The 24,137-nt window shown below is 51.3% G+C and overlaps 6 protein-coding genes across 6 annotated transcripts; 2 read left to right on the top strand and 4 right to left on the bottom strand.

Annotated features, from left to right (window-relative positions):
* Positions 1 to 6: 6 nt before the first annotated feature.
* C8Q69DRAFT_35629 (WD40-repeat-containing domain protein) lies at positions 7 to 2,529 on the top strand. Its single transcript, XM_028627572.1, has 2 exons — positions 7 to 392; positions 452 to 2,529. Exons 1-2 carry the CDS (start codon positions 176 to 178, stop codon positions 2,380 to 2,382), a joined length of 2,148 nt encoding a protein of 715 aa, XP_028489425.1. The 5' UTR covers positions 7 to 175; the 3' UTR covers positions 2,383 to 2,529.
* A 657-nt stretch (positions 2,530 to 3,186) lies between these two features.
* On the bottom strand, positions 3,187 to 5,004 carry C8Q69DRAFT_512460 (hypothetical protein; the record flags this gene model as incomplete). The annotated part of the gene is made up of 4 exons (XM_028633293.1): positions 4,617 to 5,004; positions 3,754 to 3,875; positions 3,555 to 3,686; positions 3,187 to 3,507 (listed from the first exon to the last, which is right to left on the bottom strand). The coding sequence occupies exons 1-4, from the start codon at positions 4,681 to 4,683 to the stop codon at positions 3,187 to 3,189; spliced, it is 642 nt and encodes a 213-aa protein (XP_028489426.1). The 5' UTR covers positions 4,684 to 5,004.
* Positions 5,005 to 5,554: 550 nt separating this feature from the next.
* C8Q69DRAFT_35643 (putative autophagy protein Atg13) lies at positions 5,555 to 9,339 on the bottom strand. Its single transcript, XM_028627573.1, has 3 exons — positions 8,772 to 9,339; positions 8,609 to 8,707; positions 5,555 to 8,482 (listed from the first exon to the last, which is right to left on the bottom strand). The coding sequence occupies exons 1-3, from the start codon at positions 9,015 to 9,017 to the stop codon at positions 5,900 to 5,902; spliced, it is 2,928 nt and encodes a 975-aa protein (XP_028489427.1). The 5' UTR covers positions 9,018 to 9,339; the 3' UTR covers positions 5,555 to 5,899.
* Positions 9,340 to 12,399: 3,060 nt separating this feature from the next.
* C8Q69DRAFT_35683 (BTB domain and ankyrin repeat protein) lies at positions 12,400 to 17,969 on the top strand. Its single transcript, XM_028627574.1, has 3 exons — positions 12,400 to 15,716; positions 15,767 to 15,884; positions 15,937 to 17,969. Exons 1-3 carry the CDS (start codon positions 12,602 to 12,604, stop codon positions 17,564 to 17,566), a joined length of 4,863 nt encoding a protein of 1,620 aa, XP_028489428.1. The 5' UTR covers positions 12,400 to 12,601; the 3' UTR covers positions 17,567 to 17,969.
* A 60-nt stretch (positions 17,970 to 18,029) lies between these two features.
* C8Q69DRAFT_452363 (hypothetical protein) lies at positions 18,030 to 20,744 on the bottom strand. The gene has a single exon (XM_028629565.1). The coding sequence runs from the start codon at positions 20,504 to 20,506 to the stop codon at positions 18,440 to 18,442; it is 2,067 nt and encodes a 688-aa protein (XP_028489429.1). The 5' UTR covers positions 20,507 to 20,744; the 3' UTR covers positions 18,030 to 18,439.
* Positions 20,745 to 21,345: 601 nt separating this feature from the next.
* Positions 21,346 to 24,043, bottom strand: C8Q69DRAFT_35736 (putative vacuolar sorting-associated protein). Its single transcript, XM_028627575.1, has 5 exons — positions 23,738 to 24,043; positions 23,536 to 23,668; positions 23,196 to 23,477; positions 22,364 to 23,132; positions 21,346 to 22,313 (listed from the first exon to the last, which is right to left on the bottom strand). The coding sequence occupies exons 1-5, from the start codon at positions 23,803 to 23,805 to the stop codon at positions 21,445 to 21,447; spliced, it is 2,121 nt and encodes a 706-aa protein (XP_028489430.1). The 5' UTR covers positions 23,806 to 24,043; the 3' UTR covers positions 21,346 to 21,444.
* Between the last annotated feature and the right edge of the window lie 94 nt (positions 24,044 to 24,137).

A 24,137-nucleotide genomic window follows, 5' to 3' on the forward strand; every position in this document is an offset into this window, starting at 1 on the left:
AGTTGCAAGGACGCTCGAGGTCCCGGCGCTCGGACCACCGTCAACCTCCGCGGAGCTGCGTCACGTGGTGAAATCTTGGCGTTGATCTGGATCGCGAAACTTTTTTGTGCCGATCGACTTGGAGACGTTGAGACATTCAACCACCTGGTGGACGAGGGCAGCTTCTCTCGCCAAAATGAAGATCTCCAACCAGGCCGCTGTCCCCGTCTATACGATCTCGGGGTCAAATACTGCTCGACCCCTTCCAGAATGGCTTGCGCGGCGGCGAAAGCGCAGCTTGAAGAATGACCCGGAGTATGCCAACCGAGTTGAGCTGCTGCAAGACTTTGAATTCGAAGAGGCAAGTCAGTGCATCCGGGTGAGTGAGGATGGCCAGTGGGTTATGAGCACAGGTGAGCATTTTGAAAGAGTATCTTTCTTGGTTCATCGTCCCGGATCTAATGTCTTGCAGGAACTTATAAGCCACAAATTCATACACACTACCTCCCACATTTGTCGCTTTCGTTCGCTCGTCACACCGTCTCGCTCAATACTACCTTCCTTCTTCTCTCGTCTGATTACTCCAAATCTCTGCATCTCCAGGCGGACCGGTCTCTGGAGTTTCACACTCCTCAGGGATGCCATTACACGACCAGGCTGCCCAGATATGGTCGCGATCTGGTGTTCGACAGACAGTCAGCAGAAGCTCTGGTCCCGGCTGTTGGTGTCAATCAGGATAACATGGGAGAGGTTTTCCGTCTGAATATGGAGCTGGGAAGATATATGCGAAGCTACGAAGTTGATGTCGGCGGTGATGACTACACATCTGCTGGAGGCGGTACCTTACAAGGCGGTATCAACACGGGTGCGGTTAATACTGGTGCTGTCGCGGAGGAGAGCCACAACCTGCTCGCCTTCGGTACTTCTCTGGGGACTGTGGAGCTTTGGGACTCCAGAGCTCGAGGGAGAGCGGCAGTGCTGTTGCCCCCAACTCAGTCGCAACCAGGTGACGCCAGGTCAGAAGTTACGGCTCTAGAGTTCCATCGCTCTGGGTTGACGCTGGGAACGGGTTCGTCGAACGGCCTTATCCACCTGTACGATCTCCGGTCACCCGTGCCGCTACTCAAGAAAGACCAAGGATACGGCTACCCCATTCATACATTGAAATTCCTCACCCCGTCCACTGCCACGCGGGAGCAGACAATGGAGCCCAAGATCATGTCATCCGATAAGCGAATTATTAAGATCTGGGATCCGCGTGATGGCACTCCTTGGACATCGGTTGAGCCTACGGTCGATATCAACAGCGTGGCTTGGTGCAGGGATAGCGGAATGATTCTGACTGCCAACGAAGGAAGACAACAGCACGCATTCTTCATCCCTCAGCTCGGACCGGCTCCAAAATGGTGTTCCTTCCTGGACAACATTGTCGAAGAGATGGCAGAAGATCCGAACGACCCTCATGCATTCTCTACCGGCCAGGCTGGAACGGTTTATGATAACTACAAGTTCTTGACTGTTCCTCAATTACGTACCCTCAACCTGGATCATCTGATTGGACGGACAAATCTCCTACGGCCTTACATGCATGGTTACTTTGTTGCCCAGCGGCTGTATGAGGAGGCACGCCTCATCACTAACCCGTATATTTGGGAGGAAGAGCGAGCCAAGCGTGTCAAGGAGAAGATTGACAAGGAGAGAGAAAGTCGCATCCGAGGCAAGAAGAAGGTTACTGCGAAGGTTAACAAGAAACTTGCCGAGAAGCTCCTTGAGAAGGAGGAACGCCACGAACGTCGCAAGGCCCAACGCGTTCTGGAGAATGGTGGTGACCAGGAAATGGCTGATGCTCCTTCGACTGAGATATCCAGCAAGGGTCTGCTCGGTGACAGCCGTTTCGCCAAGCTTTTCGAGGATGAAGAGTTCGCTGTTGATGAGACCTCGAGAGAGTTTAAGATGATTAACCCAAGCACTGCACCTGAGGCATCGGAACGTAAGGAGCGCGGTTTGACTGCTGTCGAGCAGGAAGAGATCGACGAAGTCCCGGGTTCCAGTAGCGATGAGGACGAATCCGAGAGGGAGGAAGAACGACCTGCAAAGGACAAGTCCTCCGGCCGGATTTCTAACCCGTCCTACAAGCGCACCAATCGACCACCACCTCGCATGGAGGTCAGCTCATCAACAAAGACCGGCCAAGCTCGCGACCGGTCCTTCGAGTCTCGTATTCAAAAAGTTCGCTCCAAGGACAGGCCAACACGGACTGGTGGTGCTGTTGGTGAAAAGGAGGTTACATTTGCACCGCAGCCCAAGTCGAAGTCTAAGCCTGTACGCTACGACTCCGAGAGCAACAATTTCAGATCGAAGGAACGACGAAGCGCCTCTGGAAACACCTTCCGACGGATGTAAGAAGATGTCTTCTGGTATCTCTTTAGCAATTGAACCATGGCGTATAATTGAGACAAGATATCAAGGGAAGGTACCTCTTGTCTAGAAATCGCACCCATGCGACTTACACGCTGTTGCCGCTTGCGAAGGTCATGCAGAAGGGACGAGACTATTCGTCAGCATCTAGAGCTGTCCATTGATGGTGTGAAAAGTCCAACCAGATAGCTGACATTCAGAAAGATCTTGACTCAAACTTCAGGGCTTTCCCTTCCATATATTCACTTAACATGGAAAGGCTAGCTTGCTTCGCTGCAGATGATTAGCAAGATCTCTATCTCGAAGAAATTCGAGAAATATCTTCATGTCATGTCGTCGGGTGCTACCAGTCAAAGACATCAACTTCCAGTACCTGCATGGCTCAAAAACGACAACAGAGTTGCACACGTTAACTTGATGAGGACGACCACTTTAACAATTCTCTTTATGACTATTAGGGTTTCTTGATACCTGGAGAGCTTGTACACATTTTTTCTTCTTATTCTTATTTTCCTGGTGATCAAGGCGCACGAATTGTACGGGATAGACTATTACCCAGCTGGTGAAGACAAAAAGTTTTGCATATTCAACCTGACACGAACGCTGCATATACGTTATCTGTTTAGATCATAATCTACCAACATCCACCCACATCCAATGCCATAAGAGAGCAGAGAACAAAGCTACTTCTGAAAGCCATATAGAACAACCCCCCACCCTCAAACCCATTCAAATCCTCACCACATCAGAAACCCCCCAGAAGCAGAGATACACTGTCCCGAAACCCATCTACTCCTCTCCCTCCGCCAAAAACGCCACTATCTGCACAACGTCATCAAGTGTCCCAAGCCGATGCTCAACCGCCGTCGACTCCCTCTGCCACTCAACCAACCACTGCGGAATCTCGTCCAACATGACCGTCCGGACTGGCCCCGGATGCACCATATTGACCATATGACCTTCATCTCGCAACTCGGCCGCAAGCACACGCGTCAGACCCTCCAGTGCCGCTTTTGACGAGCAGTATGCGCTGTAATTCTTGAATCCATGTCTCGCCGCCACGGAACCGATATTGATAATCCTACCGGGAGCAACGGAGGTGAGGAACCACTGCGGCGCAGAGGAGAAAGGGAGCGCGAACGCTTAAGATCATACACGTATGAGAAATCCTCAGCGGTTATTTTCGTGATGGGCGTTTCGATCTCGTAGCCTGCGTTGTTGATTAGGATGTCGATGTGCGGACCGAATGCGGAGAGGGTTGCGGAGACGATTTCGCCCGGAGAAATGGGCTGGCGTAGGTCTGTACGGATGGATATGGCCGTCGGAGCCATTGTTGAGAGATTTTATTTTCTTCACAGTTGTAGAGACGGCGGAGTCGCTTTCGGGGGAGCTGTATGTGAGGACGACTTTGGCGCCGCGGGTTGCGAAATCGAGGGCGCTGCTTTGGCCGATTCCGCGCGATGCGCCGGTGACGATGGCTATTTTTCCAGATAGAGATAGCGGGGGTAGATATAGATGGTGTAGTCATTTTGAGAGAGAGAGAGAGAGGGGACTCTGGTATGTTTGACTTGTTCAACAGCAGGGATCGAGAACCTATCGAAGTCTCTAGTACTGTTCAGCTACAGAAAGCCTAAAAGGGCAAGTTGCAAAAGATCACAGAAGCAATTATAGAAACTAAACATATAATACTTCAGGAAAATAATCTGGATCGCTTCAAGACTAGGATGATAACCAAAAATCTATCGAGTACTTATATTCCAGGACACACCTCACCACTGCGTAGACCCCTTTAGTGCATTTTACTAATACCACATATCTTCGTTGATGTACATATATCCTGTAGAAACAGGCGGCTCCACTATTCGTTCTGACTTACCCTTTATATAGGGACGTAGTGGCACGTTGCAGCTCGGCTTGCAATAAAGCACTCGGATGCCGATATTGCTGTTGCGGACTAACCAAGCAGGGGTATGATCATGACAATGGAAGAGGATGAAAGGCCGGCATAAGGCCGACATAAATATCATGTGATGCAGGCAAGACAATCTGCAGGATGGTATACATATACTATTTAATATTCTGTATACCTAGTGGGTATAGATATACCAGAATAGAGGGAATATACCATCGAAGGACTGAATATATAAGGACGCCCGTTTCCGCTCTACAGAAATTTGATTCTTTATACTCAATTGATCTATTGTTACTATACTACTTACTATAGGTTAGTAAAAAAGCTACTAAAGACATCAGAATTTGATTAGGCACTACTCCCAACTTAGCCATTGTGTATCACTGTATACATTTAAAGACTCATTTGAGACGTTACCAGTAAAAGCCTGACCTAACTCACTGTGGTAAGCAAGTAGTAGTAGCTGCCTATGAGAAGATCTAACGGACATGGTCACGGTTCAGGAACAGAGGCAACGGTCCGCTTAAATCTTTCCCAGCAGCAGAGATAGGATAGGTAGCTATTGGAGACCAGTCAACGTGAGCAAGTATAAACCACCAGGAATTTGGGTGGGTCGGCCCGTGCGGGAAGATGCTGCCGATGTGGCCGCATTATCAACGCCTTCTATAAAGTCTGAGCAGCCATAGTAGTGCACCGTCATCAACAAAGCAAGTCAAAAGCCGATTTATAGTTTTAGACGAGTCATTTGATCGGATATCCAAATAAATAATTGACGTTGTTCTCGTTCTGTTTGAAAAAAAGAAGTCCCTATTGAACTCCCCACCAGGACTCCGTTCACCGTCGCCAGTTCGTCAGCTTCAGCATGCGAGAGAAAGCCCGCATTTACGTACACATAACGCATCAATGAAGAAGAAGCTGAAGAAATATCCCATATAACAAAAAACAGCCATCATAAGGTGCTGAAAACAATATGCGGCTGTCAGCCTGGAGGAAAACGACATTGAAACAAGCCATTAACTGAGGCTTGTCGCCAGAATGGAATATGTTAATGCAAGAACAGAAAAAACGTAAAAAGGGCGGAACCTGCCCAATGATCGATGAGACTAAGACCTCCAAAAAAAGAAACATTGTAGATTCCTCTATTCGTCAGTAACCCAATTTCTGTTGGTTTTAGCGCTTGCCATACAGTCTATAGAAAGTTAATCGCAATGAGACGTGAATCGAGATGACGAAGAGGAGCGACGAATAGGAGCGAAGAAAAGAGATAAAGAAATAGACAGCAAGAAGTATGTGAAGTGTGAGCGCAGATTATATTGCGCCAGCGTGGCGGCATTCGAAAATTATGATATACTGCTGTCAGAGCTCGGATGTAAGACTTTAGTATCGAGACAGGTCATATATCAAGACACCGGATGACACCACGGTGCAGGAAGTATTGAGGGACAGAGTATGAAGCTGCCGTCAGAGTCAAGGTGCTTGGGCGGAGCCTAATTGAGAAGACATGAGTTTCGATTGGACGACCATTTCCCGACGGCGGAATCGCCTAAGTGATATGCCGTCTTTCGAGGTCGAGCTGCTGGAAAGTATGGTCTACTGCCACGCATGGAAGCCGGGAAAACCGGTGCCCCTTCGTCCGCTGTTGGGTCTGGATCCAGTCGAATTTCCAGCCGAGTCTCCAGCACTGCTTCCGGTCCTGCCTTCTTCCAAACTTCGTCTGGAGGATTGGAAGTCGCTCATGGCGAAAAGCAGCGGTTCATCTTCCTCTAAGGGCGCTGAATGTGTGAATGAGCGTCCGGAATTCGATCTTTGCCCTGTGCCTCGTCGAATATCTGTAGTCGAGTGACTACTGCTGCTGCCGCTGCCACTATCACCGCGACCACGTTCAGACAGGTGGGGTGGAATGGCACTTGCACGCGCCAGACTGCTAGACGTCGAACTGTGAGATTGAGGACCGCCAGAAGAACCTTGCCCTCGAGGAAGGCGAGATTGGTATGGATTACTAGTGAATCCACCTCGCTGCGAGAGAGATCCGCGTTGGGAATCGGAGGCAGTAGCACTGCTAGGGGCAGCCGTATCATCATTTGCAGGTGACGATTGCTCATCTGCCCGTGACTGATCAACACTTTGCGGTGCGTTCTCAAACTCCTGCTGTCGAAGGCGAGCACTGAGGCTCAAGTGAGATCCATCGCCATTGCCCAAACTTACACTGCGCATCCCGAACGGGAAGATGTCATCATCGTCAACGACAGTGCCGGGCCCATCCTGGGCGGCAGAACTAGGCCGTCGATATGGTTGAGGGCGTGGAGATGTGGGTATGTCGATGGCCGCAGCACCTGATGGTTTTCGTTCATCGCTTGTGTTTTCATCCGGTGGGGAATTGTGCCCCCTGCGCGAAACCTGGGGACGTCGGTCCACATCTTGATCGCCATACTCGACAATGCTATTAGAGCTTAGCCTTGACGGAATGGCAGGAGTATGGGGAGTATGAGGGGAAATAGGTTTCCCAGGGGAGGAAGCTGTCGATATGGAAGTGCCGGCCACCATAGGCGGTACACTGGAGAGCTGTCTGCTAGACGACGCCGACGATCGCTGCATAAGAAGTGAGGATGACATGGACTCAGAGAGCGCGGTATTGGAATCTCTCATACGCTGAAAGCGTGTCAGAGCGGCGGACGTCTTGCGTGTCGTAGCATCTACCGCCGCCGTATTTGCAGGTGTTAGCAGATCCTTCCTCATATCGAGCAATTTCAAGAATTCAGAGATCTTTTCGTCGTCCGCATGAATGGAATCAGCGCTCGTTCCGGTAGGGTCTGCTAGTAAGCCAGAGCCCGGTTGGGCGGCGGAGGACGTCGCACTTGCTTTACCGCTCGAAGTGTCATCTTCTGTTCGAGTTGTCCCACCTCCCGAAGAGAGACGACCACGACGGTGGCTGAAGGAGCTACTGTACCTCGATATCGGAGCCGGTTTGGGCGAGGCCGAATTAGAGGAAGCGATGGCATTTTCTGGAGAAATAGCAATTGGCTTACGCGTGAAGGGCCCTGTCGTTGTCGGAGGGGGCATATTCTTGGAGTCGGAGCTCCCCGTCGGCGGTGTACGGGCAGTTGCAGAAGAAATAGGAGGGTCTACCAACGAGGGGGAGGCCGATAGAGGCGGGGCCTTAAACGGCTGGAAAGATATAGAGGGACGTCTAACGACTCCAGACCCTCCTTCTCCTGCAAGTACCGCAGCACGTCCTGCTGGTCCAATTTTGGCCGCTGGTAGGAGCCGGTTAGTAGGTGATGATGGCGACGGTGATGTGGTGCCCAGCTCTCTTGCAGCCCTCAGAGTTGAGATCGGACTAGCACTGGGAGGGCCGACTTGGTGGAAAGTCGAGAGACTCCCGTATGCTCGTGTAGGGTCTGGCTGTTCTGTCATCTTTCTTCCCGAAGGTAGCGATCCAACCTCATTCTGAGTAGCTGGCCTATGGAGCCCGTCTGATGGAAGGGAAGGGCGGAAGAATTCATCGTCGGCTCCCATGAATCGTGAGCTCAAAAGCGCTTCGGAATCGTCCACTCTAAAATCACAGCTTGCACGATAGGTCACTTGGACAGTGAACGGACCCGCGGGCGAGTCTGTAGATCCGAACGAATACGTCTCCACGACCTTCCCCCCACCCTCATAGAGTGGAGTGGTTAGATTGTCCAGCTTGGAAGCATCCTGACTGGGAGTACCTTGCAGAATCCGGTACTTCATTCTCAGGGCTGGACTCGCTCGCATCTTGCCATTACGTTTTGCAAACTTCCAAGCTGGGAGAAATTTGGAGTATGTGAACAATGACCGAAATAGGACGATACTCTTTTTATATACTGTCGGAAGCACCGATCCCAGGTCAGCTGGCGGTTTTCCCGACGCTGCTCCAAGTTCAACTCTCCACCGCTCTAGGATCACTTCATTCTGGCTGGACTTAGCCAATCTTGCGGAAGGCGCTCCTCGAGAGGCAGCTAGTGCCTCAAGAACATCCCAGCGTTTCCCATTCTCATCGATAATAACGAGACTTTGGTTGTTGGTGAGTTCACCGCCATCCAGGTATGTCTCGATAATCATAGGGGGTGGTCGATTGTCGCGGGCATCGCAGGATCTCCATGTTCGCAGATGTTCTCGTAGTACATCCGTTTCATCCAGTTCGACATTAAACTTGAGAGTAAATGACATGTCAGCTCGCAGATCATGGTAGATAGGAGCGGTGTTGGCTTTCAGCCAACAACGGAAGCTCAATATATCACCGTAAAGGCTAAGAGAGGCAGGAAACATGAGGCTTACCCAGCGGTTGACCCTCGGGGTATCGGAACCCTTGTTGTAGACCCGAGGAAGATCGACTCGCGCATGAAGAATGATGAGGGCCGCTTTTGTATGGTAGTTCTATATAGAACAGTAAGGTCAGCATCCGTTCGCGTGATAGGTAGTGTGACATCGCCTATCTTACCGAGATAATCTGATTCAGCTTCGCTATGGCCTCTTTCGCAGGCGCTGGGTTCCTCTGGGCCTGCTCGGACGACTCAGTCTCTGTCTCTATACCGAGCCCTCTCGGGTTATTCGTTCCAACCTCGCCACTCTGTGGACTCGACGATCCCGCTTCCGACTCTCTCGAGAGGTTGCTTCGTACTGTGTTGGGCCGCGCCGAATTCGCTGGTGACGCCGTCACCGGCGGCGTTCTGGGATGCTGATGCATTGTGAACTGGGAGGAGTTCCGGACCCCGACGAGGCTCACGTGCCGTTCTCGAGGACTCTTCGTAGAGTGACTTTGGCTGTATTATCCGAACAAAGCGAACAAAATGGTCGTCAGGCTGCTGAATAAGGTATCTTGGAATCTCAGGCGGGAGGGAGGGAAACACTGGACTGTCGGCGGAGGGCCATGCTAACAGTGAGGCAGATGAGAACGACCGTGGAGTAGCAGCAGCAGCAGAAGACCGGACAGAAAGATGAGATGAAAGGAAGAAAAAGTTCCGATAGTGTATTGGCGGCTCTTAAGTTTCCAAGACAAGCATATCACAGCAAATGCACAGCTTGGTGAGGAAGCCTGAGGTCTAGCTAGACGGGCTGGGAGAGCTATCTCCGCAGTGACGGCCAGAGAACCCAATGGTCAGAGAACGGTGCCTCCTCACTATGTGAGAAACAGCACAGTTCAGAGAGCCATGTTTACGGAGCGAACGTGTCCTCTATAGAAATTTGATTGTGGGCTGTCGGGTGCTCAGGGATGCCTGCAAACGAGTCGTCAAAGGGGAGTGCGTGAACGGCCGATGGGCAGGCACCTGTGACGCACACCGGTGACTCGACGTCTGGCGGTCAAGTGGAGGCGGACGAGTGAGCCACCACGATGTTCGGGGAGAGGAAGGCCAGAGGCAGCAGAGGTACACGAGCCAGTGAGGATGAGATGGACAGGATGGATAAGAATAATAAGTTAGTTAGTGAAGTTCACGCAGTCGAAGGGGATGAGAGGGACTTGGACTTGTCCGCTGCTCGACATCCAGAGCCGCCTGGAGATAACTGGAGGGCGGTAAGCCGTATCGATACGATACCGCGCCGGACAGGCTGATCTGGGGCGATAAAGGGGACCTGGGGACTGTTCTGTCACGCTCCGTACTGAACCGGGCAGCGCAGGCGATCAGGTGCAGATCCCGATTGACGGCCGTCGCGGAAGCCAGTCCTGCAGCCAATGGGATGCGCCATTGGGAAGAATAGCCCCAGCCAGCGCTCTCCTTAAGCTCCCCAGGTGAGGTTCCCTAAGGTACCAAATTACGGTCTGGTCCCGTCATGGACAAATACTCAATACCATAGATACCATCCGTCTCTCCCAGGATATCCGCAACCAGATTCAAGGTCGACAGCGCTGAAACGAGGCTAGATACAGGATAGATCTATCCATTCTAACTATCTCATCGGGTCGCAAATAACTAACTACCAACATGGATGACCGATCGGATCCATCATCAGGAGGCAGTGCTCCACTAGATGCACAAACAAACAATCACTGAACAATGGTGATTGCGCCAAAAGTCCAACAGAGTTAACAGCACAGACAAAGCGCGGCAGTGTGATAGCTCGGATGTCTAGACCAAACCCGAACCATGTCATCTGGCTGCTCGAGAACAGGCAGATGCTCATAACCCTCCGGACTGGTCGCCTCGCGCAAACGGGTTGGTCAATCGGGTCCACGTCTCTGACGCCGCGCCATGGCGAAGACAAGTCAGGGTCAGTACCTGGGCCAGGGTCAAGCCGGCCCAGTTGCACCTGCAGCAACCATGAGCTACAGTACGATGGATTGCTTTTTAGTTTACCGCTATCCGGAGAGAAGGGAATCGTGGCGCTAGTTTTGAGCTACTGCTCCTGCGACAGATGCTTGTGCCTCTGTTTCCTTTACTCAGAAATGCGGACGGTCACCTGCAAGGAGACGACCGCTGAGACTTGGAGCCTGCTGTCTGGCGCCAGATGGTTGTGCAGCACCCGCTGATGCAGTCGGTCGCTGTCTGTCCTCAGTGCGTCTCCGCGGCGAATAATCAATCTCAGTACGCTTGTTGTGTCCGCTGTCAGATAGCTACTGCTAGAATCTGGGGTCAGAACTCGTGAAGGAGACGCCCTCGTTGGTTGGTATATCTTCCGTACAACAACCGTGGCAGCAGCCTGCATCGAAGATGGCTACTATACTGAGGAAAGCAATGGACAGTTGAAAAAAAAGACCCGATTTGAGTGATTCCTTTGAGGGCCCATAGATGCCAGCATGATTTCGTTATGATAGAGGGTAAGATGAGATTGGTATAACTATCGCTTCGGGGACAGGGGGTATCTGACCAGTTTGCTCGTGTGAATCTTGCGCACATCGATATTTATGATTAATCCACGAGTATGCTCATAAAAATAGATAGAACCCCTTCCGTTCTCCTATAAGGCCCCGGTGTCTCCAGCAAGATGTCTCGAGCATTTCCCGCGGTCCAGATAACCTCGCGGTCGCGAACCGATAATCGAGGAACATGTGGTCCGAAGTCAGGTAGACTGCCAACCTGCAACGTTTTACTCTTTCCATTTCTCATCTCGTATCAGATCATCTTAGTGCCGTGATCATGATAACGTGCGCGCAGTGTTATCAAGAATAACCGATGACCGCCATCATGTGCTTCCGTCTCTACGTCACCGGCTGAGTAGATGGGCAATCTGAAGATGGGCAATCTGAAGATGGGCAATCTGAAGATGGGCAATCTGAAGATGGGCAATCTGAAGATGGGCAATCTGAAGATAATCATGTGCACCAGATCACTTTAAAGCGTTAATAAACAAATATACACATATGATTCTCTTTGCATTCTCTCTCTCGGTTTATCCTAGAGATAGCAATGGAAGCTGTTATGGTCTCCAAAGGCGCATGCAGGATCATACCGTATGGTAGACTATGGTGGACATGTAGCACTTCCTTTCCATCGTGAGGAGGGGACAAATTCGTATTTGTAGACTTGCCAGACCAGACACTGCCGTCTTTTGAATACAACTCATGCCTGGAAGTAGTGTAGTTATCCCAGTTTTGAGGGGAAACCTTTTATCAGGTGATTGAAGGCATACCATAAGTAATAACCGCCCGCGTGTCCGATCTCCAATGAATCTGGCACGAGCCGCTCATCCACGGGGGGGAACAGAGCCTCTGTCTGAGGAGAATGAGGGGATTATTCCAGGGAGACTTCCAGCTAGAAGCCGTCCAGGTCCATTATCATCGTGTTCTGGCCGCCGAACCTCTCGTCCGGGGGCATGGAGGGGTCTGCAGGCCCTGATTGGCCGTCCGCGTTCGGAGCATCCCTCTTTCCTGTCCATGGCTCATTGTTCACACTGCCTCTGCCGATATCCTGTCGAAAAGTCATATACATAGTTAATAGAAGCCTCATCTCTCGTCCGACGTTTCCATCATATCCTCAGACTCAATCTTGTATCGCCATTCCCCTTGAAACTGTGCGCGCCCAGTCAGCTCCGCATCCGCGTGTCCCCCGCTTGAGCTTCCGGAGATAAGTACGAGTCGGTAATCGCCACCACAACGCGACTCTGAACCCTCCGCAATTTTTCGCGATTCAAGAACGGTCCTTCCCTCGCTTCGATCATCGAGATTCAAATAGCTGCCTGGTCGCGGCGGTTATATTCTCCCTGTCCCCCGGGTTTCCTTCTCCAGAACCCCCTTCGAGCCCACAGAGCGCCTCTCCTACGCTGTAATCTTCGTGATTACCGCGAGGCATCTCGTCGGGGCTATAAGGAGGTTCTGTGACAACCTATTCGTGGCACATGATCAGCAATCTCTTACAATACTTCTTGCACGATGATGTCGAGAGTTTCCGGCGGTTACTGGCCAACGCCGGTTACCCGGTTGGTGGCCAGCGGTCTGGAGGAAATACGACTGACAGTTTCGGAGCTACATTAGGGTCGTCTCCAGTTCTGCCATCGAAATCGAACAAGGTGTACAGCGGTACTTCTCCGGGTACGCCTTTGACCGAACGAGGCAACGTGAAGCGTGGGAATGGCACGTTATCTCGAGAACAAGTAAATGCGCGCGACCATTATGGCAGGACTATTCTTCACTTAGTGGCCTCATCACTAAAGCCGTCCGCGGTTGAATTTGCAGAGGCACTGCTAGAGATACCGTTCATCGACATCTATGCTCAGGATCATGAAAGCGGTTGGACTGCCTTGCATCGGGCTCTGTACGCGGGAAACGCAACCATTGCACAAGCTCTGCTTGCCCGAGATCTACGTGATGCAACAGAATTCAGTACCGTTGGAAACGTCCATTATCCTTCTGGTGGTTTGATCAAGATCAAAGACAGGGAAGGCTATAGCCCTTTCGACGTGTATGGGTCGACTATCGTGTCTCGCAACATCAAGGAGATAGTAAACCGGACTCCCAGAGCGGTAGTGAAGGATTCGTCTGATGTCGATGTCCCTGGCAGTGATCTCTCTTCTGTCGATGGTCATTCTGTTCCTGGAGACGATAATGCCGAAGAGACCAGCTATCATCATCGAGCTGTCCTAAAACCGCGCACAAACCTGCAAGGCGACGAGATCTTCACATTCGGTAGCAATAAGAACCTGACGCTTGGTTTGGGGGATGAGGACGACCGACAGTTCCCCGAAAGGATATCTGTGCAGCGCCCGGAGCATCTCCTGCAGCGATTCTTTCGCGAATATGAGGAGCGTCGCTCCCAATCTGGCCGTTCTGACTTGCAGGATTCCAATCATATTCCAGATCTGCCTACACTGATCCGAAATAAGCCTATCAGTTTCCAAGATGTCGTCATGTCCAAACTTCACACCGCTGTCCTCACCAGTGATCCGGAATCAAATCTATTCATGTCTGGGTTCGGCCCCGGTGGACGTCTAGGCACGGGAGACGAGTCGACTAGGTTCGGCTTCGTTTGTGTCGAAACTGGTGCTCTTGCAGGCAAAAAGATAATATCCGTTGCGTTGGGCCAAGATCATTCTCTAGCAATTTCCGAACACGGGGAGATCTTCTCATGGGGAAGCAACAAGTACGGGCAACTTGGCTACAATCTTCCCCGGACGAACAACAAAGATGATGTGCCTATTCAGACAACCCCAAGACAAATATTTAACCCCTTTAAAAAGGAGATCATCCTAGGGGCGGCAGCCTCTTCAATCCACTCGGTTGTCTTTAGCACGTCTGGTCTTTACACTTTCGGCAAGAATGAAGGTCAGCTAGGAATTGTCGACTCAGACGCTCGTTCTCTCGAGACCCAGGTCACTCCTCGACGCGTGGGAGTTTCCCTCTTCAATTCACCTATTCACACCGTGACTGCCATCGATCGAGCTACTGCAGTGCTTCTAGAGAGCCATGATGTCTGGGTTTTCACGCAATATGGGTATTCCAAAATCGTCTTCCCGCTTGACGGGGCATCAACTTTCATCAAGAACAGTTTCTTGGCTACCCGATACGATACTGCCATCAACCGTATCGTCAAAATAACTTCAGGTGGAGATACTATCTGCGCCCTGTCCAGTTTTGGCGAAGTATACACAGTCCAGGTCAATAAAAAAGCTGATACCAGCTCTATGGCTGCATCTACCACGAACCCGGCTAAGATACGAAATTCCTTACCGCCTCCGGCAAGAGTCTGGTCCGTTCGAAAGTCTCATATGGCCGCTAGAGACGTTGCTACAGGACAGGATGGTTCGATCATCATATGCACCAAGTCTGGATCGGCCTGGAAGAAAGAGAAGCGCACCAAAGTCAAGACATCTGGGTCTAAGGATTATAAGTTTGTTCGCATACCGGGGCTCTCCAGAGTAGTCGCTATCAGAAGCAATGCATTTGGGGCGTTTGCAGCTGCTCAGCGTGACACCGACGTAACCAAAGAGCAAATTGCTGTTGATGAATCCACTCTATGGCATGATATATCGCGTCTCCTGCCGTTCGCAGCGTTGGAGCCAGATATTCAGGACCACAGTCTCGAAGACCCCTCAGAAGATCCCGCGATCATAGAAGGACTCGTCCCCAGGATCAAGAGAGCCGTTTTGATGTCACGAGACATTGAATCCCAAATCCAGCCAGCGATTCAAGCCAGCAACTTGTACGATAATCCTTATGGGACTGTCTGGATTTCAAGCACTGTGTCCGACATACGGGTCCCAGTTCATGAGTTCATTGCCGCGGGACGGAGTTCTGTCCTGAGAGAGGCGTTCCAGGAGTTTCGAAAGAAATATTACTTCTCCATGCCAGAAGTGTTCTCCATCGAATACGGGAAGGATGGGCAAATCGAGACCAAGTTCCAGGGTGTGGATTTGTTAACTATCCTCAACTTGGTCTTTTTCCTCTATACGGACAGCGTTCTGGATGTGTGGCATAAGATCAAACACTCCCCTGAAAAATCGTTCCGTTACCGGCAGGTTCGGACAGAAGTGATGCGGGTTGCGACACATTTGGAACTGCGGACCCTGGAACGAGCAGCAAGAGTCATGATAGAGCCTACGCGGACCTTGAATATGGATATGGAGGCTGCTATTAAGGATGCCTCTCTCTTCGAGAGCGCCGACGTGGTTGTGCAGCTAGATGGCGGCGAAGTGAAGTTGCACAGTCAAATTGCTTGCCAAAGGTGCCCTTTCTTTGATGGGTTGTTTAATGGTCGCTCGGGAGGCCGATGGCTCTCTTCGCGTCGCGGGAACCCGGAAGAAAAGATCAACGTGGATCTTAAGGACATTGACCGGACAGTGTTTGCGTTCGTCCTACGGCACATGTATGCCGATACCGCAGACGAGCTGTTCGATGATGTTAGATACAAGAGCCTCGATGATTTCATTGACTTAATTATCGATATCATGTCCGCTGCAAATGAATTGATGATGGATAGATTGGCCCAGATATGTCAACAGATGCTCGGTCGTTTCGGTAAGTCTACAATTTGGGCACTACATTTTGCTATTTACTAACTTGTCCAGTCAACACGAGGAACGTCTGTCACCTCCTGAACGCGGTTGCGCCATGTTCAGTGACAGAGTTCAAGGACGCTGCGCTCGAATATATTTGCCTCAACCTTGAAGCTATGTTAGAAAATAGGCATGTGCAGCTTACTCTCTGCTCTTGCTTCTAGCTGCTAACTAGTTCTTAGGCTTCTAGATGACCTTGACGAGGATCTAATATATGAGCTAGATGCTGTCTGCCAAGAAAACCAGCTCTCGTGCTACCCAATCTCGAGAGGACGTAACGCCGAGGAGTTCTTATATGAAAAATATCCCGAACTTGTTTCCCTTGTCGAGAATGACCGGCAACGGAGGATTGACTCCATGAAACTGAGTTCCCGTCTCGATAGAAATGAGCTCAGCGACAAGTTGAGATCCGGAAGCCTTGAAAAGACAGCCTCACCGCTCGCGCAGAGGACAAAGCCTTCCGTCACGAAGGAGCCAAAAGCGGTCATGGCTAGTCCTGTTCTCAAGCCAATGAAATCCTCTGGAGACCTTATGTTCCAGATGGATGATGAAAATGCCGCCTCACCTGGTCCTTCAGCAAAAGGAAAGGCAGTGGTGAGGGATATTCCCAGGCGCACCAGTGATCGATCATATCCAGAATCTCCATCTCCCGCATTGGATCCCAGATTTATGGATGTCGGATCGCTTGGTGAGAACGGTTCGTTAGATGATAGAACGGGCTCTCTTTCTCGGATCTCCATCACACCAAGGGGGTTTTCAGCTAGCCCCTCCGGCGCTGATAAGAGCGCATCCAAAGCTCCCTGGGCTTCTCCGGTGATATCCGCCTCCAAGAAAGATCTGAAAGATATAATGGCGGAGGCGTCCCAGTCACGAGTATCAAACCTGACGCTAGGGATGTCCGATCGCCGGGAGTCTACTCCTGGCAGCGCTCTTCCCTCCAAGTTATCCCAGCGAGAAAGAAAAAAGCTCCAGCAACAGCAGATACAGGAGCAACTTGCGGCTGAACAGAGAGCGAAAGAGAACCCGCACGTTCCATGGCAGACACCCGTAAAATCGAAGGCACCTATATTCCCAGAGCCATCACCGCGTTCTGAAGCTACGAAGACTGCTCAAAGGCCCTCAATGACTCTTCGACAAACTGTCGCTGGCACGCCCCCAACTCAACCGGGGCCGTCCCCTGGACAAATTCAGGGGCGCAACATTGCAACCCCTCTTCCAACACCGCCCAAGCCTGCTCGACCAGTGCAGATTACCTCAGGTCCAGCTCCCTCGCCTAATCTCTCAACTCCTACTAAACCTATGATCCAATCTGTACGCCACAGTCCACGACCTGAACCACGCAAAGCTAGCTTTCACTCTCCATCGTCTGGTCAACTTTCCCTTGCTTCCATTCTCCTGCAACAGCAGGCAGAAAAGGATGAGCTGCACGAAATTGCTACAGCCAAACATAACCTTGAGGATATCCAGCTCGAACAGCAATTTCAGGAGTGGTGGGACAAGGAGAGCAAAAGGGTCATGGAAGCTGAAGCTGCTGCCGCAGCACGAGGGAACAAGAACAGAGGAGGTCGGGGCAAGAGTTCTGGTAACCGTAGGGGACGCGGTACAGGTCCAGCTCCAGCCAGTCATGCGCCCGGAACCAGTCTCCCACAGCGACAGGAACAAGGGTCTACTGAAGCATCGAAGAAGACGAGTAACCACCATGGAAGAACTCCAAATGGAAAGCAGAAGGATGCCGCGGCTGGTGGCAATGCTCACCGTGGCGGCCGCGGTGGTAACAGAGGCAGGGGAAAGACCCGAGCCCAGCCGGCATGACGAATAGCCATGTGCTCTAATACCCAGTCACATATTACGCTTCATTGTTAATCTGCTTGTATTTTTGGGCACTCTGGTTCATTGCCGCCCATTTTATTACATAGAATAAGCCCTATATCCCACTTTGCTTTAACTCCCCACAAGAGGAGTCCTCGCGGACCCTGGACATGTTTAACGTGTTTACATGTATACATCTTTTATTCACTTGAATATGTACCATTACCCTGCCTTTTCAGGTAATCTTTTTTTTTTTTTTTTCCTACCTGGTTTAGATATTCTTTCACATCGTATGGGATAACGGGATGGCATTGGAGGATAGATATATACACACACACACACTAGCAGTTGGCATATAGAAGGGTATACTCTATTAATATAAACTCACTCCACTTTTAGTTCAGAAAACCTCCACAGATAAAATATCATGCCCAATGTGCATTCGTCTTGTCTTACGGAATTAAACCTAGTTTCGTAATTCCGTGTGCTTGCATTTAAAAATAGTATTACCTGTCGTGGTCTGCTGTTCAACGATACCATACACATATAGAATAAAACAAATCGAGCGTAGTAAGAGTACAAGGAAAGAAAAAACAAAAAAAAGGTCAAGACGACGCCTAACAAATGCCAACCCAGCTGATTCGCTACCGTATTCCTTCCTTCCCTGTCCGACACCCTTCTAAATCCAGTGTTCGATCATAATAATAATCATAGTAGTAAGAGGTTAATCCCGGTTATTGCCGAGGACAAAATTAGAATTAAGAGGTTTGTTTCTTTTTTTTGTTTGGTGATAATGGTTAGGTCCTGTATGGTTGGCCTATGGTAGGTAAAGATGTATTAAGAGTTGACGTCTGATTGATAGTCGAGCAACTGGATTCAACCGATGGTTGGGACTTCTCTGCTTTCCCACAAGCGACGGAGCATTAGTTCTGTTTCATTTGGGAAAAAGCCACCATTGAGCTCGTCCGAAGTAGGACGCCCATGCGCAGCTTCGTCGGATGTAGAAAGGTGCTGAGTAGTCGCATGCTGATGGTCAACGTCCAGTCTGTCGGCAGGCTCTGAGGGACTGATATTGACAATGTCGTCCTGGTCCTGGAAATATACCCGAGATTGCCTGGATCCAGAGGGCTTGTTCTTATTGACTTGGCTGCTGCTACCCGTATCAGAGTCATTATTTCCTCGAGAGAGGACGCGGCGATGCTGTGTTCTGGCCGGTGGTGCCTGCACCAAGCCGATGTTGGCTAAAGCGGGTGCCGACTTGACAGTCTTGGTAAGAGATCCAGGGCTTGAAGACGGTCTCTCCATCTCAAGCATTACACGTCTTACCCGCTTGAAACTATCGTTGCTGGGGCTCTGGAAGCGTCGTACAACCGTTAATTCGGATGCTGTCTTCTCATACACCTTGCGAACATGCTTGGCTTCGCTCTCATGGGCCGCTCCGCCGATTCTTCCGCCACCATTCACCACTCGAGCACCATCATACGCACGTGAGCTCGTTCGTGCATGAGTAGCAGCCATGAAAGCTGGATCCATCGTGGACGGAGAGATAGCGGAAGATGGATCATGTGGATCGGGAGGAGAAGTCGTCAGGGCAGCTGTGCGTTGAAGCCATAGCTTCTGCTGTGTACGCGATGGTGGCTCGGCACCTGGTGGCCGTGATGGAGGCGAGGCTTTCGTCCGCTTCGAGCTCGTACCACGACCCGGAGATGGAGGGGTCTGGGGATGATAATGGGGGAGGAAAGAGGAGGGAGTATTGGGGTCTGAGTCTGTGCGGGACGCCGCATGACGGCCATCCTTGTTGATGATGAAGCGTGACACGCCGCCTTCAATGGAGGAAGATGTAGCCTGTCCGTGTGTGCCTGGTGTAGAAGCCATTGCTGGGTTCGAGGTCGACAAATGACTGCGACGAGACCCATCATGAGCGGAGGCCAGGTTTGTCAGAGATGCATTACGGGAAGCAGTATTAATCACTGCGGGTTTCGCCATAGCTGATATCGATGACATGGCCGGGGGAGCCTTGGATGGACGTGACTGGCTGAGTAACCGCGAGGCTATATCGTGTTCTGAACCTTTCACGGATTGCGCGTGTTCCTCTTCGGCCTCTTGCCGCTCTCGACTTACTCTGTCTTCTCTCTCTCCGTCTGATTCTCGGTCTTCGTCATCTGAGTGAGAGAGTCCCGTCGAGAAGGTCCTGCTTGTTGGCTCCGGCAGGCTGGTCGCTTGCGGAACGCGAGGATAGGGACGTTTCACAAAGGTCAACGGGTCAACCAGCACCGCACTGTTCTCTGCACTACCTTTTGACGGAGCTACTGAATTCCGTCTCGTGCTCTCTGGTGACTGTGTACTATCTTCCCATTCACCTTCGTCGTCGTCCTCGTCCGGATCACCCAACTCGAAACCCACGACCTTCTTCGGTTGGCCTCTGGCACTTTGCGGACGGTCTGTGACCAACGCCTTCTTTCCTGGCACAGTTGCGGTATTTCGACGAAGAGCCGGAGTGGAGAAGTTCTTCTTTATCGACGCATGTGTTTTGTGGTCGCCCAAGGAAGTCGGAGCATCCCAACGGACGTGGTGGCCCTTTGGGCTGGCAGCTGGAGTCACTGCAGCGGATGTCGCTGGAGCCGACTTCTTTCGCTGGTGATGTCTCGTGCCTGTGCCGATCCCGTACGCATGACCTTCAATGATATTCTGGCCCGAAGTCGGTCTCTGTAACTTGTTCAGATTCTTGCCAAATGAAGGGTTGCGGCTATGGGTGCGATGGGCACCGCCCACCACATGGGGTCGATGTAGCTTATGTACAGGCGCCCTCTGAGTGTGCGATTGAGATAGATCTGCGTTATTCGACGATGGGGGCCGCGGGGTGATGATGGCATGCGAGGACACTGAGCGACGGGCCAGTCCTGGCCGTTTAACCGGGGAGGAGGTGTTATTTGAGGTTGGCATGCTTGTGAAGAAGGACTAACAACGAACTGAAGTCCACTAGAATAATCTCCGGGCAAGACAGAAGCTGACAGGTGTACTCTACATCGTTAGCTAGCTGTTGGGGGCCCTTTGTGTTTCTGCATCGCCTGGTGGTTGAAGCCGTTTGCCGTCTGGAGCTGCTGTCTCCGGCTGACTAAGCGCCCGGCTAAGGTGGCGCTTTCTTTCACTTTGGATAGAAATAGAAAGCGAACTAGGACAGTCAATTGATTCACTCAAAGGATGAGGTTCCAGGAGAAATTCACTCCTCATGGCTGATAATCATAATGGACAACTAGGTACTCTAAATACATTCATCAGGCGCCGGATCTCCCCGGTTTTCCCATCTGGGAAACGGACTGACCTCATAATCATATCGGCCCTTGGCTTGCAGGACGGACACAGAACCAGACATTGACCACAGATTCGAAAGTTCAGCCGGGCCAGGACAGTCTACGACGAGAGTCACTAACAAAGGCAAATTCAAAATCTTCAAATCTTTCGAGGCTGGCAGCCGCTGTACAGCTATTAGTGTCACATAAAATTCACCGGTGCCTCGAGCTAATAATGAATTGCGGAGCTGCCAAAATCCACCTCACAGACGTACTGTTTTCGATTCGAAGGTCAATTCCGATAGCAAATGCTATCCCAATACATGCGTTCACACAGGAGATCCCCATAAATTCACTACATACATAGACCCATACAATACATGTTGATGGCATTCACAGCCGCTCGCCGCAAAGGGTCCCATATGTTAAGACTAGAAGGGATGTGAGGGTAAAAGCATGGACTTCTTGTTCTGAAAGGAGTGGCCACATCTGGTATCATTAATGCTATGCCGAGAGACGATTGTTGGAAAGATCGATGCAACAGGGGTAAAAGAGAAGGAGAAAACGCCGTCGCTAACATGTCCGGTTCACTCATAGATCAATCAGAGACTCTTCTACCATCGGCTTAGGTTGCGGAGGTTGCGATTGTTGGGGGTATGCAGTCGCCGGCGGGTTTCCAGCCAAGGCAGGATAAGACCCGTTAGACCAAGCTCCCGTTTCTGTTGCCTGATATGGCTGCTGGGGCTGTTGGTAGAATGATTGTGGAGGCTGCTGAGACGGGTACGGAGGGTATCCTTGTGCCTGTTCCTGATGAGGTGGATAGCCCGGTGATTGCACTGGCTCCCCACCGACAGGCTGGTAAGGCAGACTCTGAGATGAAGGGCTCTGAGGTGTAGCTTGTTGGTACTGAGAGTCACGTCGGACGACTGAAGGCTGCTGGAAGGGGGCTTGAGGTTCCGCCTGCGTGGGAGGTTGAGGTTGGTTCGAAGGCTGCCTTTGCGCAGGATAATAGCTGTCCGGGGTTGCTTGTGGCGCAGTACTGCCCGGATAGGGGCCAGCACTCGGAGGAGCAGGTGTAGCATGCTGGTTCTGTTCCGGATTCCACGTCTGAGAAGGTGCGGCACCATAATGAGACATTTGTGGAGGATACGGAGGACTTGACACTCCAGCAGACGGCACCCCTTGCTCAAGGCCCCTGCCAGCAAACTGCGCCGTAGCACCTGGAGACTGGGGCTGCTCAGGAGCATTATTTCCGTAGTAGAAGTTTTCAACAGCACCTCTTCCTGTGGGAGGGTTTCCAGAAAGCGTAGGATATATATCCGAACGTTGCGGGGCGGGCGAGAAGGATCCATAGCTGCCCAGCCTGTGATGCGCATATGCACTGGACAATCGTTCCTCTAGCATGCGATCGTAATACCGCACAGCTGTGGAGAGTTTCGCGTGCAGGTCGAGAAGCGTGTCTGCATATATTAGCCAAATTCTTCCAAAGAATATCCGCGCCATGACATACCGTGCTTGCTCATCGTCTCCCCGTATGTGCGTGCTAATTTGGGACGTAGAGCTCCGATACTCTCGTACAGTTCTTGAATCTGAGGCTCGCGTAGAATGGTACCCGGCGGTTGATGTTGGAGACGCTCGACCAGCGTGGCGAACAAGTTGATATTTTCCGCTTCCACAGGGGTGAGCTCATACGGGTTTTTGGGCAAGGGGGTCACCGTCGAGGCACCGTTAGCTGTTGGGGCAGAGGCTGTTGAGCTTTTCAAGGCGGCTGCGTGCTTCCTCTTTTGTTCCTCCATGTCCCTTAATGATGCCTCTATGGCAGCCTTCAGATCCGCGTCTTCCTCCTCTTCAGGCATGGGTTCATTCAAAGGCTTGCTGGTTTCTCGGGCTAGCTTGGGCTGCGGAACGTAGCCTGATGATCCGCCTTGTGCCTCCTCCAAACTCATCTGCAGTGCTCTTCTCAGATCCTCGTCGAAACTGCTATCCACCCTGGCGTCGCGCGGCTCCATCGAGGTGGTTGCCTTTGTGATAGAGTTGTTTTTAAACGCCGCTCGATCAGAGATCCCAGCTTGGCCAAAGGTCTTCGATGTGAGCTTAGCATAACAGCCATCATCTACTCGGACAGGTTGCAGTATTCCCAGATGGGGCAACGGCAGACTCTTGCTGGAACACTGGCTGTCGAAGACATTGCCGCAGTTACGGCAATGGTGTTTTCTATTTGTAAATGTAAAAGGCGTACGGCATCGCATGCAGACATCGGAGTCAATCCACTCTGGTGGCTAGGAGAGTACGGGTAAAATCAGCAATGCAGTCTTTGGATGCCCAGAGGACGGAAAACTCACCGCACTACTATCGAGCATGCTGCTGGTGATTTCAGTCTTGGGAGGAAACCGAAAACCTTCATCTTGCAGCTTCCGATAAGTTTCGCCCACGTATCTGAGATCCATACGTCCTTGCGCTGCCATGGCCCAATTCTGGATAAGCTCCAACATCTTCTCTTGGACGTCATGGTTGAGCGGAGCGGCATCTGACTTTAACAGTGACACCAAGTTATCCATAAACTCACGGGAGGCAATCTCAGCCAGAAAATGCGTGCCCCCGTTCTTGACACACGTATCTGTCAACTGGAGACCCGATAGTTAGCGCATCACTGACCCCACGGTCTCCGGACTAGCCACCAACCTTCAACGTCGCAAGTTGTATATTCGGGTTCTTATTTTCTAGTCGTCGTTTCAACGCTCGCATCGCTTCTTTTGGCTGCACACTCTTCGACCGAATCATGTCTGAAATCTCCAAGTTGAGGGCAATATCCTCCCTATTGCTCAGTCAGCCCTGTATCGATGCAGCTCAGCTCAATCGCACAGGAGGTAGCGATGCCACTTACAGCGATGAAGCTGTCGCGCGCTCGATTTGATCATCGAGCGGCGAGGCGGACGAAAACCAGCCCGCCATGTTGACTGTTGTGATCCTAGCGGGCGACAGTGGCTCGAACGACCAAGATCAACGGTTGCGCACCGCAAGCTTATGACGTTCGGTGAACAGGATAGGACCAGATACGGAATGCGTTGACGACAGCCCTGATGGGAAGCGCTTTCAGTAGCTATAGGCGCGATAGACAGGCGTTGCACTGGACAAACAGCTGTGTAGATGGCGGGCACTGTTGGATGTTGCTGTCTGGTGTTGATGCTCCAGGCAGATAGTTCGCAGCAGTTCCAGGTCCCTCCACCTCCACTGGATGCCTGGCTTGGCGTTTCCATGTATCCATGTACATTAACTTAGTAAGG

Source organism: Paecilomyces variotii (assembly GCF_004022145.1).
Source record: "Paecilomyces variotii strain CBS 101075 chromosome Unknown C8Q69scaffold_1, whole genome shotgun sequence".
NCBI classification, from domain to species: Eukaryota; Fungi; Ascomycota; class Eurotiomycetes; order Eurotiales; family Thermoascaceae; genus Paecilomyces; species Paecilomyces variotii.

Excerpts from the sequence above, each read along its gene's own strand:
- C8Q69DRAFT_35629 (XM_028627572.1), top strand. The coding sequence starts at position 176 with ATGAAGATCTCCAACCAGGCCGCTGTCCCCGTCTATACGATCTCGGGG. Across the intron at positions 393-451 it reads CCAGTGGGTTATGAGCACAG|GAACTTATAAGCCACAAATT; the intron begins GTGAGCATTTTG and ends AATGTCTTGCAG.
- C8Q69DRAFT_35736 (XM_028627575.1), bottom strand. The coding sequence starts at position 23,805 with ATGGCGGGCTGGTTTTCGTCCGCCTCGCCGCTCGATGATCAAATCGAG. Across the intron at positions 23,478-23,535 it reads TACAACTTGCGACGTTGAAG|TTGACAGATACGTGTGTCAA; the intron begins GTTGGTGGCTAG and ends TCGGGTCTCCAG. Across the intron at positions 22,314-22,363 it reads GGAGACGATGAGCAAGCACG|ACACGCTTCTCGACCTGCAC; the intron begins GTATGTCATGGC and ends TAATATATGCAG.
- C8Q69DRAFT_452363 (XM_028629565.1), bottom strand. The coding sequence starts at position 20,506 with ATGCCAACCTCAAATAACACCTCCTCCCCGGTTAAACGGCCAGGACTG.
- C8Q69DRAFT_35643 (XM_028627573.1), bottom strand. The coding sequence starts at position 9,017 with ATGCATCAGCATCCCAGAACGCCGCCGGTGACGGCGTCACCAGCGAAT. Across the intron at positions 8,708-8,771 it reads AGCTGAATCAGATTATCTCG|AACTACCATACAAAAGCGGC; the intron begins GTAAGATAGGCG and ends TGTTCTATATAG. Across the intron at positions 8,483-8,608 it reads CCCCGAGGGTCAACCGCTGG|TTTAATGTCGAACTGGATGA; the intron begins GTAAGCCTCATG and ends TTTACTCTCAAG.
- C8Q69DRAFT_35683 (XM_028627574.1), top strand. The coding sequence starts at position 12,602 with ATGATCAGCAATCTCTTACAATACTTCTTGCACGATGATGTCGAGAGT. Across the intron at positions 15,717-15,766 it reads ACAGATGCTCGGTCGTTTCG|TCAACACGAGGAACGTCTGT; the intron begins GTAAGTCTACAA and ends TAACTTGTCCAG. Across the intron at positions 15,885-15,936 it reads GAAGCTATGTTAGAAAATAG|GCTTCTAGATGACCTTGACG; the intron begins GCATGTGCAGCT and ends ACTAGTTCTTAG.